The sequence below is a fragment of the Cylas formicarius genome, unplaced genomic scaffold (assembly GCF_029955315.1).
Source record: "Cylas formicarius isolate icCylForm1 unplaced genomic scaffold, icCylForm1.1 PGA_scaffold_4__25_contigs__length_36172078, whole genome shotgun sequence".
Classification (NCBI taxonomy): domain Eukaryota; kingdom Metazoa; phylum Arthropoda; class Insecta; order Coleoptera; family Brentidae; genus Cylas; species Cylas formicarius.
This window is the reverse complement of record NW_026844334.1, coordinates 16,359,279-16,375,412: the sequence shown is the minus strand read 5'-3', so window position 1 is coordinate 16,375,412 and position 16,134 is coordinate 16,359,279. Positions and strand designations below refer to the sequence as shown.

Here is a 16,134-nt window from a genome sequence, read left to right as displayed (position 1 = left end):
GACGCTCCATTTGTAAAAGAAACTTCATCCATTCGCAATAGTTATTCCAGACATCTAGGCTGCTGCAGTAGCGTAAGTTCTACTCTGAAACGAGGCTTGGCCTCTCGAAACGTAAGTAGTCCGGCGTGTGGCCAGCGCTAGCCTCATCGATTCTTATGTTATGATGTCGGGTCTCCAGGCGACCGGACCGGCCACTCAACCAGATGACCAATATCCCCCATAGCACTATTTAAATACGCGCTGCGACTCAAAGTACACAACCGCGAAAAAATTCACGCCTCCGAAGAAACACGTTTTTCGATTCGTTTTTTTTTACGGTCTTTCGTGTGTGACGAAGGCTTTGCGTTTTCGCGAAAATGAAACACAATGGTAAGCTCAATAGGAACCGAGATAGTTCTTCATCGAAACGTCGCTATTATTAGATTTAGAGTTACTTGAATTTTGCTATACTCCAACATACAAAATTAAATATTTTCGTTTTTTGGACACTTCCAGTATTTCAAAATTTTATTTTCTTTATCGTAAAGAGAGAGACGACCCATTAACGATTTTTTGACCAAAAGCTCAATGACCTTGTCGGACTTTTTTCAGAATTTAAATCCAAAATTATGCATTTCAATTAAAAACAATATTTCCACAATGTATGTACTTTTGACAGGATTGCTTTGACTCAAATTATATTAAAGCCACTGCTAATTTTTCTTTAAAACCGCTAAATAATCTGTTAATGATATTCGAATCAAAATTCTAGAGTTGAATAATCGCAAAATCGCAAAAATTCTAGCTCTACAATTGGGACTAGTCCGTCTCATTCAAGAAAAAATGGAAAAAAAATGTATTGGAAAATATACCCGTGGTGAACGGAAATAGTATAAAAAGGTTAAATAAGGTTAACGTTAATAAATTTTAAAGAACAATTAACTTAATTTTTTTTTTACAATACAATTTTCTGTGAGTATTATAATAGGCTTCACGTTTAAACTCTAACCTTTTGTCCTATTTCAGTTCACCATACTAAATTATGCGATTTTTCAATGAAAACATATTTTGGAAAGAGCGTTACCGCAGCCTAAAGAAGTCTAGCATGGAGATTATAACTTAGAATATGACACCAAATTGCTCGATTCAAAGTGGAGAGCTTGAACAATTTCAGGACACTTTCCTGAAAATACAGAAATTGAAGTAATTATTTTTCTTGAGGCCTAGATAATTAAAGCAGTGGCTCTGAGCACCAGGTTGTGTAACAGTTCTTACTGCATTGAAAAGTGTATTTTTGACTCTCGACATCGTCTGGTTTACAAGCTCGATTGGAGGGTGGAGCTAATTGAACACTTAATCACGCACGTTCTCTTTTGCAGCCTCGGTAACCCTGGAGTATTTACTAATTCTCTGTGGTGGACACTTTTTGGGTGAGTAGAGTAGGCATTTTTATCACACGAACAAAAATGATGTGCTGATCCATAGTTTCGGGAGTATTGGTATTCGACCCCACCGCGTTGCTCAAAGACGAATTAATCCCATCTGACGCTCGCGTGGGCTCCGTCATCTACAGGCTAAGGGTGTCTGACACAGCCTTCGATTATCCTCTGTCGTTCGGTCTCAGGTTGCCCACGCCGACGGCCGTCGAGTTGAAAGCGTTAAATTGCACGAAATTTAACTCAGTAAGTCCAAATGGTGTTATTTCCGAGACTATTAAGACATAATAGCATAAAAAGCTCTCGGTGAGAAAAACTTCACACGACCAATGAAATTTTAACGTCCAATATCCATCAATCATTTTAACTACTTTACAAAAAAAAATTAATGATCCCCTTTACAAGGAAAGGTCTAATTTTTCTCGCCAACAAAAGGCGCTCGTTGCGACGTTTTAAAAAAGCGATTACATTGCGGCTACTTCAGGCGCCATGCTAATGTCGTTGCGATGTACCAGGTGTGTCAAGCAAATGTAATACTGAGTCGGCGGTTAGAGGTGGGAAGGTTCTACGATTTTGTCGTAGAAGTGCGTAATCAGAGAGGTCAGTCGGCGGCTACCAACTGCTCTTTCCAGGCCACCAACGCGACCACGCCAATAGAAACGATTTTCCCGGGGGCGCCGGCGCTGCTTTACGTCTCGGAAAACGCAACCAGGAACACAGAAATAGGTACAACCCCGCGCTGGTTGTAGACGAGGTGCATTTTTTAACCCGATTCTATTTAGGATTTTTGATCGCTAGAGGCAACCCGGATAGAATGAAAGCCGTTTACATGGAATTGTACGGATCTCCAAAATTTGGGATCCATCAGAGGCTCGTGTCCCAGAAAGACGCTCAGGGCTCGATTGTGCTTCTAAATTCCCTCGACTACGAAATCCAGACGGTCCACCACCTTACGATTCTTGCGAATGTGAGTTCCTGCACAAAAAACTATTTCAGATGAGAAAATGTCTTCTTGTCGCTTAGGATCCCTGGAGCAATACGAAAGAAGATACGCGCAACATAGCTGGGTGGCCCCTCGTCGTGGCTGTTCTAGACGAACAAGATACGCCCCCAATTTTTACCATAAAGCCACTAATAACCAGATTGAACTCGAAGCTCAAACCCGGCGACATAATTTTAAGGTAATTGTGCGTCTTAGCGACTGCGCCATTAAAAGCTACTCGAACACGGCGTCCCCGTAAAGCTGTGGAAAACCCTCAACAATACATTGTATTGTCCGTGATAATTATTATACTCAATTACCACTACAAAAGTGCTCGACAATGTAGACAGTTTTCAATTTATCAAATGCGAAGCAGTGCACAGTTGACACTCTGTTTCGATCATGCTTATGTGGACGTTGTTCGCTCTTATCTCGACCCTGTAAGAGAGAGAGAGGTTTCAAATCGTATAAAATTTAAACGAATTTTTGTTTTGCAAGGGTTCACGCCGAGGATGGGGACCGCGGAAACCCAAGACCAATCCGTTATTATCTGCCCAAAACAAATAATACGTACAGCAAATTTTTTGATATATCAGAAAGCACGGGTAAGTCTTATTGTATTTTCTCCTAATAATATTGATTGACAAAATTAATTTATTCTGTAAAAAAATAGTTTCCAAGAAGTACTTATTTTCGAAGTTACTTGTTACTTAACAGAATACCAAGCAATAAAGAATAGACCGAAAGCTGATTTTCTTAACGAGGCGCTGCCGAACACTACCAACCAATTTTTCTCTTAAAACTTAGAAATATATATATTACTTTGAATTGTTGTAAAATAAGTAACATGCTTAGTTTAATATAAAAAATAGGATGGAACGGGCTTAAAATGTTTTTTCAAAGCAAGTCATCATAAATCACTTCTTGTATTTTTGTTGTTACCACAAAGGTTTTAATACAAAAATTCAGACCAGTTGTGACAATTAAAAAATATACTTTCTTTCCCTTTTAAAAATATGTTTTACTCGTTGATATGTTAATACATATACTAGTATTCACCCCTCTAGTACATACAAATGCAGGAATATAGCTATAGAAGCTTCCTTCTGAAATTAAATTGGGTTTTACTTTAAGCTATAAAAATACTAATTTTTTATATGTTTATTTTATATCATATTATTTTATTTTATTTATTGATGAGTAAACATAGTAAAAATCTACTTTCTATCTATTTGAATTAGGAAAAAAATCATTTTTTTCTTGTAATCTTTTCATGGAGATCATAAACACAAGTGTATGTTACACATTGTTTTTTTTAACCGTGAACATTACAATATTTATAATTAATGTTCGCACTGTAATTTATGCTAAGTATACGATTTTCGCATCGTTTGCGCAAGATCTACCCTAAACACGCCGTGTAAAAACTCCCATAGCAACTATATTTTACAAACATTGCACAACGCTCCAAGCGTTAGTTGTATGTGATATTTCATGAAAACAATCCAAGGCTACACGAGGAAAAGTACTAATTTTACTAATAAATGAAGCTCCTCAAATGTAGGCCAACTATTATAAAACATTTTCCCAATTTTTCTTTCAATTATAAAATTTAAAATGATATAAAATGCAATTTTGTTATTCTGTTTTCGCAAGGTATCTAGGGTCTCATTTATTTATTTTATTCAATCCACTTCAACTTCAACTCAATCCACCAAAAAACTAACCAAATAACGCCATACAAAAGACAGCTACTAATGAGCATTTATATAAATGGGGGTGTGTTGTTGGTACTATTTCCAAAAAGACTTAAAATACACACGTTTTTACTTAACTTCCTTTTTTTAAATTTGAAATTTGTGTGACAACTAAATCAATCGTTATTACATGATTATAATTTTTTATAAAACATCATTAGATTATGCAGTGCTGAGTTACTTAAAAAAAGAAAGGTTCTTTTTTTGGTTATATATACATCATACTGTAACCATATCCAACACAAGCTTTTAACATTTTTAAAAATATTAATTAATTAACACCATCAGTTTTCTAGTATTCTACATCGAACACTGTCAGCGTCAAAAAGAGTCAAAATAATGGTTTCGTACAGAACCTATTAACAAATAATTAACCCAAATAAAAACGAGACAGAAAAATGACCATTACAATGAAAATGAGCCCCATTGTTACCCGATTCGCCCGTAATGAATTTTTATCTGAAAATTTTTTAAAACTCGCACGACGTACGAGACAGTGAGCTCACTAAGATATTTTGCTAAATAACCCTGGTTTACCACCACTTTAAAGAAAAGATAGCTAACGAAACGAACCTTCAATATACATTATATTTTGCAGATGAAAACAGTCAATTTACCACTTTCCAGCGTCCATCAGTTTAGTTGATGGTCTTTATAAACGTTGACATTATCTGATTTTCGCTAGTGAACGCAAAAATGCTTTCCGTATTGTCTGTGTGACAAATAAACAATAAAATGAACAAAAAGAAATCTCGGCTCTAATATTGTCGTTAACGTCATAAATAGCATATTTACTTTTACTTAACTTTGCGTTTACCCTACACCTATATAAATGAGGTGACACGAATTACTTTCCCCCGAAACACCGACGGTTCAAACTGTCACGCGATCGTCCACCGCGCTCCTTGTTGAAAAAAAAAAACGAAACCTCAGGAACTAACGATGATTCCCAAACGGAAAATATTTGATCGCATTTCGTGCGAACCTGCCACGGTATTTACCAAAAAGAGGATTTAATTCGGATCCCATTAAAAACTTGTCGGTAAGACGTTTAACACGCAGGCCTTTTCCTCGACGCAACGACTTCCGCCTATTAACGGGAACACAGCGATTTGAATGTATCCTTGAACAGAGCCTGGATTTTTCGATCAAAGGCAACCTTCTCGTGATCCATAATTATGCATATATCAGTCTATATGCGGACGCGCATAACATTTGCGCCAAAAACTTAATGCATGTGTATTTTATTTACATTTTCAATGACGAGGGGGCACACGCAATGGTTTACAAGGAAACGCTTAACTTTCCTACGAAATGAACATGAACAAGTAAATAAATAAATAAAAGTTGCAAAAAAAAATAAAATTATTGCAAATAAACAAAGAAAATCGCTATAAACACAAAAATGCTTGTACTATCCGTTCTATCAGTTGATATTATGATCACTAGTTGCGTTATTCTATGAAAATTTCGGGATTTTATCTATAGTTGGGATTTGTCATAGTCGAAATAAATTAAAACATTTTTTATCAAAGATTTTTTTAAATTAGATGTTAGCAAAAAAATAAATGGGTGATTGAGTTAAGAAACCACCTGTTTATTTTTGTTTTATGTCATTTTGGCGGATTGTTCCTATTTTTTTTTTTTAAGATGCTAGGCCCTGGTTTTGCGACCTATTGTAGGGATGACTGAGTTTAATTTTATTGTTTCTAATGTTTGTGATAAATATTTTTTCTTGGTGAAGTATATCACTAAACTTAGAGAATATACTCTTCACACATTATTTTTAATAATAATTTTGCACTCCATCTAAATAACTTATATGACAATCCCTTCATTACTAGGACCAATACTAATAATTAATACTTATTTAACCAGAGACGGTCAGTCAATATTCTGGTCAATATTCTTCAGAATATTCCGAATTATTTAACTTAATTTCTCCACTGTCCACTGTGCAACTAGTATAGTCATTTTTGTTAGTGTAATATAAAACACAACGGCTCCTTATCTTATATCATCACATATCAAACTTCATCACCAACTAAATTTTAAATAATATTTTTTATAATAACGCATGACTAGTAATTTAAGACACATGAACAGAAATTATAAAAAAACAAATATAAAAGCATGCATTAGAGAACCATTAGATTAATACCGACTATTTTATTATTATGGTTATTACTAATAATTACATATTGAGATGCACTTAATAAAACGTCTATTAATTTGTATCAGAATGGACTTATCAGACAAAAAACTTTTTTAAATTTAACTAAAAACTTTCGTACAAAAATTTAAAAGCAGTCAGCTCGGCTAAAAAGAAAACAAAAACAAAAAAAAACGGTACTTCTTTTTTTTTACCAAAAAGTATGAAAAAATTAAGATATGTAATGCAAAAACAACTAATAATTTCTTCATTTGATAAATTAACCTTCATGACATTATCTAGATCAAACTGGACTTATATATGCATTTTTTAGATTTCGCCGCAGTTTATGAAAAAGCAAAAATACTGATAAATAAGTATATAAAATTGTAGTAGTGCAGTGTTTACATTTAGCAAATATAATAATTATTGTTATCAGTAGAAAGTTGTCTATGCTGTTTAAATTTTTAAATACAAATGGAAAGTTACAAGTCTATCGGTGGAATGGTGGAAATTGCTGCTCAATCTGTGAAATATTTTAGGGGAATTGAAACTGACCAAACCCGTGTCGGACATCATGTCATCTTCCAATTCGGGCCAAGCAATTTTGCTCAATGTAACAGCGGAAGAGGTCAGATCCAGTCTTGACGAAGCGCCTTCGCAATCTACGAGCATTCAATTGGCCTTTATCTTGCCGGATGTGACCTTCGGTCAACCGACATTCGGTTCCAATGAATATCACGCCCTTTTAGATGAAAACGCACCCATAGGAACAACTTTGGATCTTCTGCAAGCTGAGATCAACACCCAACCGGGAGACATCGTTGCACTGGAGCTACTGAACAACAACGGAACGTTTGACATCACACCGAGCATTGTCGAAGGACATTCCAGATTCAGAATCACGGTTCACGACAACAGACTGCTCGACTACGAAGCAAGACACTACGTCGAATGCTACATAGTAGCCAAGGAGATAGGGAAGGGAAATTATTCGGCTCGTTCCAAATTGGTGGTCGTTTTAAATGACGTAAATGATAACCCTCCCCAATTCGTTAAATCTCCGTTTGAAGCCAATATTCAAGAACACGCTCCCGTGGGAACTACAGTGCTATTGGTGGAAGCCACCGACGTAGACAGAGAACCGGGAAGCAAAATTAGATACAACAGCCTCAGTGGACGAGGCAGTGGATTGTTTGCTTTGAATCCAGAGTCAGGGTTGATTACAGTGGCGGATTCTTCCAGATTAGATGCGGAATCTATGCCCATCATAAAACTTATAGTCGAAGCGGCTGATGAGAATGGGGATGGTCTCAGTGCAACTGCCGAAATAGTTATTACCCTGTTGGATATTAACGATCAAACGCCCGAGTTCGATAAGGATGTGTACGAATTTATTTTGAATCCTGATGGTACTGGATTTACCACCCAGGCTTTCATTAGGGCCACAGACTTGGACGTCTCCTCGCCTAATAATATCGTCCACTACGAGCTCATCAACGGCACTGAAAGCCTTACGATAAATGAACTTTCCGGCGAAGTGTTCGTTAGGGGCACCTGGAGAAGTGAAGAGCTGGTATCGATCAGAGCTAGAGCATATGACGAAGGCATCCCGATATTGTCCAGCGAATGCGAGATCCGCATTTACCCCCCAGAAGCCAAATCCAGAAAGATGGTGTTTATTCTGCCGGGAAAGTCGCCCAGCCAAAGTGAGGCCGAACATACTATCAGAGCACTAACTGGAGGAAGGGTGACCATCGATGAAATCCGACCCTTTGTAAGCGATGAGCCTGGAGCAGCATATGTGACTAGGGAGAAAGGCGGTGATAGGTGAGTTATGCACCAAATTAAACTTATTCATTCTTAAATATATATGGAAAAGAGAAAGAAGAAATGAAATTGGGATCTTTATTATTTTTTCCGCAGATCCGTAGTGGTAGCGACTGTTTACTACACAAAAGACTCGGTCGTCGATTTGAACAGAATTCAAAGCATTTTAGATTCTCGTAGTCATGAAGGTCAGCAGCAGAATGAAGGACAAACCGTTACCCGAGAAAAAGAACAAACTCGGATCGAACAAGGAAGCAGCGGTAGCCTGTTATGGCTAGTGATCTTACTCATCATTCTCGCCATTCTCGCTGCCATCATCTTAATCCTGTGTTGCATTTGCAGACCGTGTCCTCTATACATACCGCCGAAAAGACGTAAGATTAAGTCTACGGAAATTGTAGAGAAGTTAATAAGAGGTAAGTTGAATTTTCAACGTTTAAATTTGTAAGTTGACCATGGATATGTCAAGGTTCCGGACAAGGCAGGGAAAGTAAATCAGTTCAGGTTGCCGAATGGTTTGGGCGTAATGAAAAATGGGCAAAAGAGAGGGAACGTGCGCAACCTGTAGCCGTTGGAATTGACCAGGACATAGATTCCCTACGCATGCACGAGATGGAGAGAGGTTCTGACCGCGGTGGTATAAGACTTATTAGGTATGATATCAAATGGGGATGTACACCATGTGCCACATAAAACGATCCACTATGCGATCTGGAAACCAATAGGAAATACGAAAAAAAGTTTCCCACATTCCTGGAGATATAAAATATTATAATTTTGTTGATACAGGGTGTCCCACATCAACTTTGTTATTTTAAATGGAACACCCTGTATATTTAGACATTTATGAAATTATGTGTTAAAATAGAGGTCACTTTCCTAAGAAATTCCTACTGGAATTTTGCATAGTTGTTAATTGAATTCGCCATAACGGCACTACCTATTTGGGTCACCCTGTATAAGCTGAGGCGTATCTTTCAAACTGATTGAGTAGTGCATCATCTCCGTAGTGTGTGGTTAATTTTTTTGTTGCAATACCTGGATCATTAGCGTAACAACACAATTTTATATGAAAAAAAAAAAACACATAACTTGAATTTCTGCCTAAATTATGCAAAATTCCAATAGGAATTTTTTAAGAAAGTGACCTTTGTTTTAAGCGAGGATTTAAAAAATGCCAAAATATATAGGGTGTTCCATTTAAAATAACAAAGTTGATGTCGGGTCGGACACTTTTTTTTTTCGAAATTTGTTTTCATATCTCCTATGGGTTTCCAGATCGTGTAGTGCATCGTTTTATTGGGTTCGCGGTGTACATAAAACGTAGGAATTTGTTAGAGTCGGGAAGGATTATAACCAAACCAACCAAATAAATACTGATTTTCTGTTCGTGCATTCAAATTTTCTGGGTAATGTGTAATCCTAGATAGTTATACAAGGTGATTCATTTATAATTGGTTTTATGTAAACTGTAGGATCCTAAGCTAAAAATATTAATATTTGATCCAAATCTCTCTTTACTAACTTACGGGTGTATTCTTAAAAAAATGTTTTTGCACAATACTTTAAAACTATTAAGTATCCTTGTCATAGTTTATTTTAAAACGACTATGTAATGAAACAATAACATTAAGTCTTAAAAAATAAAACATCAAAAAAATTGGCAAGAAAATACATTTGCGATGCACAGTTATTCTAAAAATTTTAAATATTTAAAATATACTAGGTTATTGTGCGGAACTAGTTGGCATGTTGTTTCCAAGGTTCTCGCTGTAAAAAGTATTTGAATTTCACGATTTTTTTAAACAAAACACTCAGCATAAATAATATAACAGAACAAGCAGAACTTTCTTGAAATATTGCTAGAAATATAATAGTAACATATTTGAAAACAATATATTGCTGTCTCCAATGTTTCCAACGTTTCCGTTCCTTGTGAAGTAGGGGCATACCAACCCCAACACCTGCCACCAATAGTTAATATCTGTTTTAACGTGCGGTTTTAACGATTTATCGAAAAACCTTCACGTTTGTTTTTGTTTTATGTTGTTTAATTCTACCCTTCAAATCATGACATGAAAAACCGGACAAGCGTATAATTTTAAGTGGTTTTATTATAATTGTGATACAGTGACCTTTGGATCCGCATAATAATACTGGTTTCGATTATTTATGCATCAGACATCATCAAACACAAGAGGTCACTAGAGATCCCATGTACATAAGAGAAGGCAACGCGGACATCCTACGTCTAGTCACTAGAGCTGGAGAAGAGCCCAACGTAATACCTGTAGCATTTATGGAACAGCAATACCTGCCCGATAGCGGCAAAGATATTCTCATGAGACGATTTATCGATCAACAACAAGCCGAAGCTGCAAGGTAAATCGTTTGTTCCTCAAAATTTATAACATTGCGATAAATATTGTTATAGAGTCGCACAATTCACTCTGCCAAACGCTGTGAGCAAACTCCAGACGGAGCAGGAGTTCTTAGAGGCTTCGTTGAGGCAACAGAACGCTTTGCTTCGTCAACTGATTTTGGATCGCGAAAGAGACCTTCGCCTTGAGACGCAATCGTTGCCGGCTGGCACCCAAACCGATCAGAACGCCGCTACTCAGACCGAGCCTCAATACTTAAGGCCACCTCGACGAAGGGTCCAATCGGACTACGACTTATCTGACGCTAGCGACGAGGAAATCGCCATTGTCAGAGCGAGAGCTAAACGAAGGAATCATCGAATGAAACATCGCATTAAAACGCCTATACAAGAGGAATCGGAGGTCGAAGTTGTTGAAAAACCGAGAAAAGTTAAACACGGTAGGTCTCCGCCCGACATCAAGCAAACGAGAACGAGCGACATGAGACAGAAGAAGGCTACAAGCGAGACATCGACCACTACCAGATCTAAATCTTCCAGGTAACCATTTTTCAGCACAAGTTCACCAGTTTCACTGTCTATTACATCTAGATCAGGCCTGAAGAAAGAAGTATTAAACGAAATTTCAGCATCGCTTGAACACAGTGACGAGAACAGTTACATCGATATCAGGGAGATTTCCAACCAAGCGGAATGGTATTCCGCCGACAGCCTCGACGACGATAGCCCCAGATCTCCGCCTAGACAGAAATACCATTCAGAAACCGATCTGCGCGGAATCGAACCCGACCATAAAGAAAAGAAAAAGTCCAAGCTGCCGGTAAAGAAATCTCAAAGTCACAATGATTTGGCTTCAGCCAAGGGGTCGAAGGAGAAAAAAGTTCCCAAAAGAACCTCGAGATATATGGAGTGGTATACCAAAAACAAACAAGCCAAGACACAAAGCGAGCAGAAGAAACCCGAAGGTGATGGAGTGGCAGTTCCTGCGGTGGAGGCCCGGTACTTGAAACAGACAGAATCCAGCTCGAGAAAGATCGTTAACGGGAAAAATACTGCGGGTCCGGAACACCCTCTCCTGCAACACTCAGAACATAGGTTCGAAGCGCATTATCCAAAACGAAAGCCCGAAGAAGATACCGACTCGGGCATCGTGTTAAATAAACCGGAAATGGCCCAGAAAAAAAGCGTCTTTACAATCGCTTACAACGACGTGCAGACCAGGCAATTAAGGCCCCAGAGTTCTACGACACCTTAGACTTTATGTTGTATAAGTTTTTGTATATATTTCGGACACAACCAAAGTTATCCTCACACGTAGACGACATGACATAACAAATGAATTATTTGTTTATTATGGGAAATAAAGTTTATTTTATTAGTTTTTAATTCCTGTTTATCATACCGACCCTTTCAAGATTTTTCACTAAAAACCAAATTCAAAAAAGTCAAAATGAGACAAAACGTAAAAAAGGGCAAACTGTAAAGAAGGTCACATGAAAAGAAAAACAAAACTTGATTTTCAAAAATTTTTAAAATTAACATATGGATATTTTGAAATTTTTGAATAAAAACTTAGTTTTTTAGTTTTGGTTAGTTTGATTGCCTAGTAAACTTTTCATTTATTGTTTTTTGTTTTTGTAAATAAATCAATAACAATGAACAATGCCTAAATGCCTTAACATGGAGAAGTGCCGAGGTATAATATGTTAATGTTTTCAAGATTCTAAAAAATAGGCCAGAAACAAAAATGTTTGGTTTTAATAAATTTCTGTAATTTATTAATAAAAATTGCGAAATAACAACGGACTTGCTGGTTTTAATTACTCTAGTCAATGTAGAAGTTAACAGTTGACATATAACATGATAGTATATTATGCAACAAGTGTGGTAAACGGCATTTGAGTTTGTTTGACACAAGCGTTTATTGCATAATAAGTCCGAACTTTCGAATTCCTTCAAATTAGAATTTCATACAAAATACATTGCTAATAATATATTGAGCAACAAATGTAGTAAACGGCATTTGAGTCCCGTGTTTCTTTGGCACGAGCGCAGCGAGTGTTTAATAAACGACTGACCTGAAAAGTTTACCGAACGTGTTGAATACTGAACTTTTTCTACAACCGTTAGTTGTTGGATACATTTTCGCAAAACAACACGACTACATCCACTGACATGACCGTCAGAATTGATAAACGACAAAATTCAAGGATTGCTTCCAAACCCGTGCGGTAAAATGCCGGAAATGTCCGAAGTGGCTCGGATCCTTCGAAAACAAATCTGACGCGGTAAAGTGACACTTCCCGCACGCTAGATCGGTGTGTGGTTAGATATTTTTCTACTCCCGTCTGTAAAATACCTAATTACGCATCGATCTAGCATGCGGGAAGCGTCACTATACCACGTCAGTTTCGTTTCCCACGAATCCGAGCCACTTCGGACATTTCCGGGATTTTACCGCACGAGTTTGGGAGCAATCGCATGTTTTCGGAGATATTTCGGAGATATGACGGTCATGTCAGTGAATGCATTCGTGTTGTCTTGCGAAAATGTATCGAAAAACTAACGGTCGTAGAAAAAGTACAGTATGCAACATGTTCCGTAAACTTTTTAACTCACTCGTTTATTAAAAACTAGCTCGGCTGCGCTCCGCTCTTGTCAAAGAAACTCGTGATTCAAATACCGTTTACTTGTTGTATAATATACTATTACAGACGGGAGTAGAAAATTGTATATTATGCAACAAATGCGGTAATCGGCATTTGACTTACGAGTTTATTTGACACGAGCGGAACGCAGCGGAGCGAGTTTTTAATAAACGAGTGAGTTAAAAAGTTTACCGAACCTGTTGCATGCTATAGTTTTTCTACGACCGTTAGTTTTTGGGTCCACGGAAACGAAACTGACATGGTAAAGTGACGCTTCCCGCGCGCTAAATCGGTGTGCATTTAGATATTTTACAGACGGGAGTAGAAAAATATCATTATAATCACTTATAATCATTAATATAATCCGTTTTCCTAAGCTTCCTTAAGCTTTTGCCACTTTATCGCTAAAAGCCTAACATAAAATTGAATCTTGTTTATGATTATTTCACAATTTTAATTTTTTTGCAAGCTGGTTGATATAATCATAACAGTTATATACTTACCCGATATCCAAATAAACAAATACTTGAAATACATATTGTTCTTTTAAGTATGGTTGAACCATTAAGTGAAAATCGAAGACTCCTCCACGAGCAGAAAGTCAAAGATTTTATTACACCAGATGACCCAAGAACATGAGAAAATGAATAACGAATACTAAATACCAAATGGATAGTATATCAAAATTATAATTAAATTTTTTCTTCCGATAAAAATTGTACTTAATATATCTTTACTTACAAATAAATTATATAATATCGAAACGATACTTGAAGTATTTACAAAATGGTTGCAATTGTTACACTTAAAAAATTAATTAAATGTAATTAAGTCCGTGGGTGAATAAAGTTCCCAAAAAGATCGACTCGCCGCAGATAATTTTTTTCACGACAATTGTTTTGAATACCGAATCAAGTTTAACTCAAACTTTTAAATGTTATTGTCGGGTTCAAAAGCCCAATTACTCCCTTAATCTAAATACGTACTACTTATTAATAAACGATTGATAAGCATATCTCCAATCGTCGTTTATGCGACAAGAAATTTATCGTCCAGAATAAAACAAACACTGTAATGTAGTAATGGATTCGTATTTAACGCTCATAATTGTGCATGTTAAAATTATAGGTTTCTCAAAAGGTCGGCGAATACCCGCCCAAACGAAAACTGGTATATTTTCAAGTACATCAATCCAATTACACACCAATTTACACACTCCGAGCGGCCAAATTTAATTTCTTTGGGCCGTGGTTAATTTTGCAACCGATATCTCTTTTTTGACGGTGCCGTCACGCAGAGCCGAGCGAGCCCAAAAGGTGGCAAACCTATGCCATAATACGTAGAGCTAAAACGCAAACTCGATTTAAACTGGAATTGTTCGAGTTGTTTGTCGTTTATTAACGGGTAATTTCAAGTAAATGTTAGTAATATACTTCGACCATTTTTAGCGCTAATAATCTTATGTATATAGAAAACCTGCCAATAATTTTATGCTAGTGTTAATTTATAAACAGCTTTTAAAATGGTAAATTGACCAGTCTTTTTTTGTGTCAATTGACCCAAATAATTTTTAAAATACAATGAAATTTATAATAGTTTATTTTTTTTCTAAATCAACTTCAAGTGCTTTGCTTCGCATTGAAACAGGTTGCACACAAAAAATCGCATCTTAGAATGTTTTAAAACATAACTTTTTGATGCGGATGTCAACATTGCAGTAGATTCACACTAGACAAATTTTTACTCAAGCTTTGCACATTCTGCAATGAGTAATAACATTTTTCTGAAATTTTACTATAAAGGCTGGGCTTACGTCATTAAAACAGATCAGATTTTCTCCGTATGTAACATCAACTACTCCGTACCGTGCAGTTTCCCGATAACAATATTAATTATTAGTCTTTCTAAAAAATGAGTAAAAATAAAACTATAATTTGTATCTGTATAGTTGAAATCAAATTTCTTATGTAATCTCTGATGCGGACTTCTTGTTGTAGAAATCTAATTTCTGATAAACAATAAATAACAATAATAATAATAGTAATATTTTTAGTGGGATTCCCCGAAGCGCTAAGTATCGTATTCGGGTATTCCTTGAAGGTAAATTGGACATCATAAACACATAATTATTTGTTCTGAAATACATATTATTATTGCAATTGCAATATGTAATTTAAAACATTTTGATCGAATTCAAATAAAAAGTGGTTAATTGACAGGCCCCAGCATTAGTTGCATATGGTTACAAAATTAAGTTTTTGGTAAATAAAGCATTTAGACCTATTATACATATATTACATGGTCTGATTTAGTTTCACAAATAAATATTAACTCATAATAATACAACATAACAGAGCTTATTATAGGAATTTTATGAAATTATTCTAATTAAAAATACATACTGTTAAAAAGACTTAAACATTTTGAATTTCCAATTATATCAATTTGCATGATTTTTTTTTTTGTTGATATCTTAATATAATAATATGCCTATTCTATAGACAACTACAAATTTTAATTAAAAATTATACTTCACATTTTGTATATCCACAAAATAAGCAAATGAACGTTCTCCCTAAAACCCTTAAGTTGCGCGGGATCACATATAAATTTACCCTGCCACATATTGCAGAAGGTGACGTTAACAAATGTTTAAAGGAATTGCTACATAATTTATATAAAATACAAAGTCTAACCTACATAATATAAAAATTTTAAATACAAATATTACTTTAAATTTGATACTGAAAACTAGCAATCTTATATGTAATTCTTAGTCTTTTTATTTTCGACAATTTTCCTCTATTTTTGTTATTTATTCTTATATAAAAATTCTCACATTTCCTTTATTCTTTGTTTTTTATTAACGATGTTAAAATTATGAATCTCTGCTTTAAATCCTCATCTAGGAAATTATAACAGTTAAGAGGAGGAAACAAATCGATATATTGACAAAACGAGTAATAAATC

General features: G+C 35.8%; 1 protein-coding gene across 1 annotated transcript; it reads left to right on the top strand.

Annotated features, from left to right (window-relative positions):
- The first annotated feature begins 216 nt into the window (after nucleotides 1–216).
- Nucleotides 217–11,994, top strand: LOC132701165 (cadherin-86C). The gene is made up of 13 exons (XM_060668888.1): nucleotides 217–369; nucleotides 1,359–1,409; nucleotides 1,465–1,661; nucleotides 1,931–2,141; nucleotides 2,198–2,382; nucleotides 2,439–2,596; nucleotides 2,896–3,002; nucleotides 6,849–8,136; nucleotides 8,233–8,552; nucleotides 8,606–8,789; nucleotides 10,318–10,518; nucleotides 10,571–11,056; nucleotides 11,108–11,994. The coding sequence occupies exons 1-13, from the start codon at nucleotides 357–359 to the stop codon at nucleotides 11,769–11,771; spliced, it is 4,065 nt and encodes a 1,354-aa protein (XP_060524871.1). The 5' UTR covers nucleotides 217–356; the 3' UTR covers nucleotides 11,772–11,994.
- The last annotated feature ends 4,140 nt before the right edge of the window (nucleotides 11,995–16,134 follow it).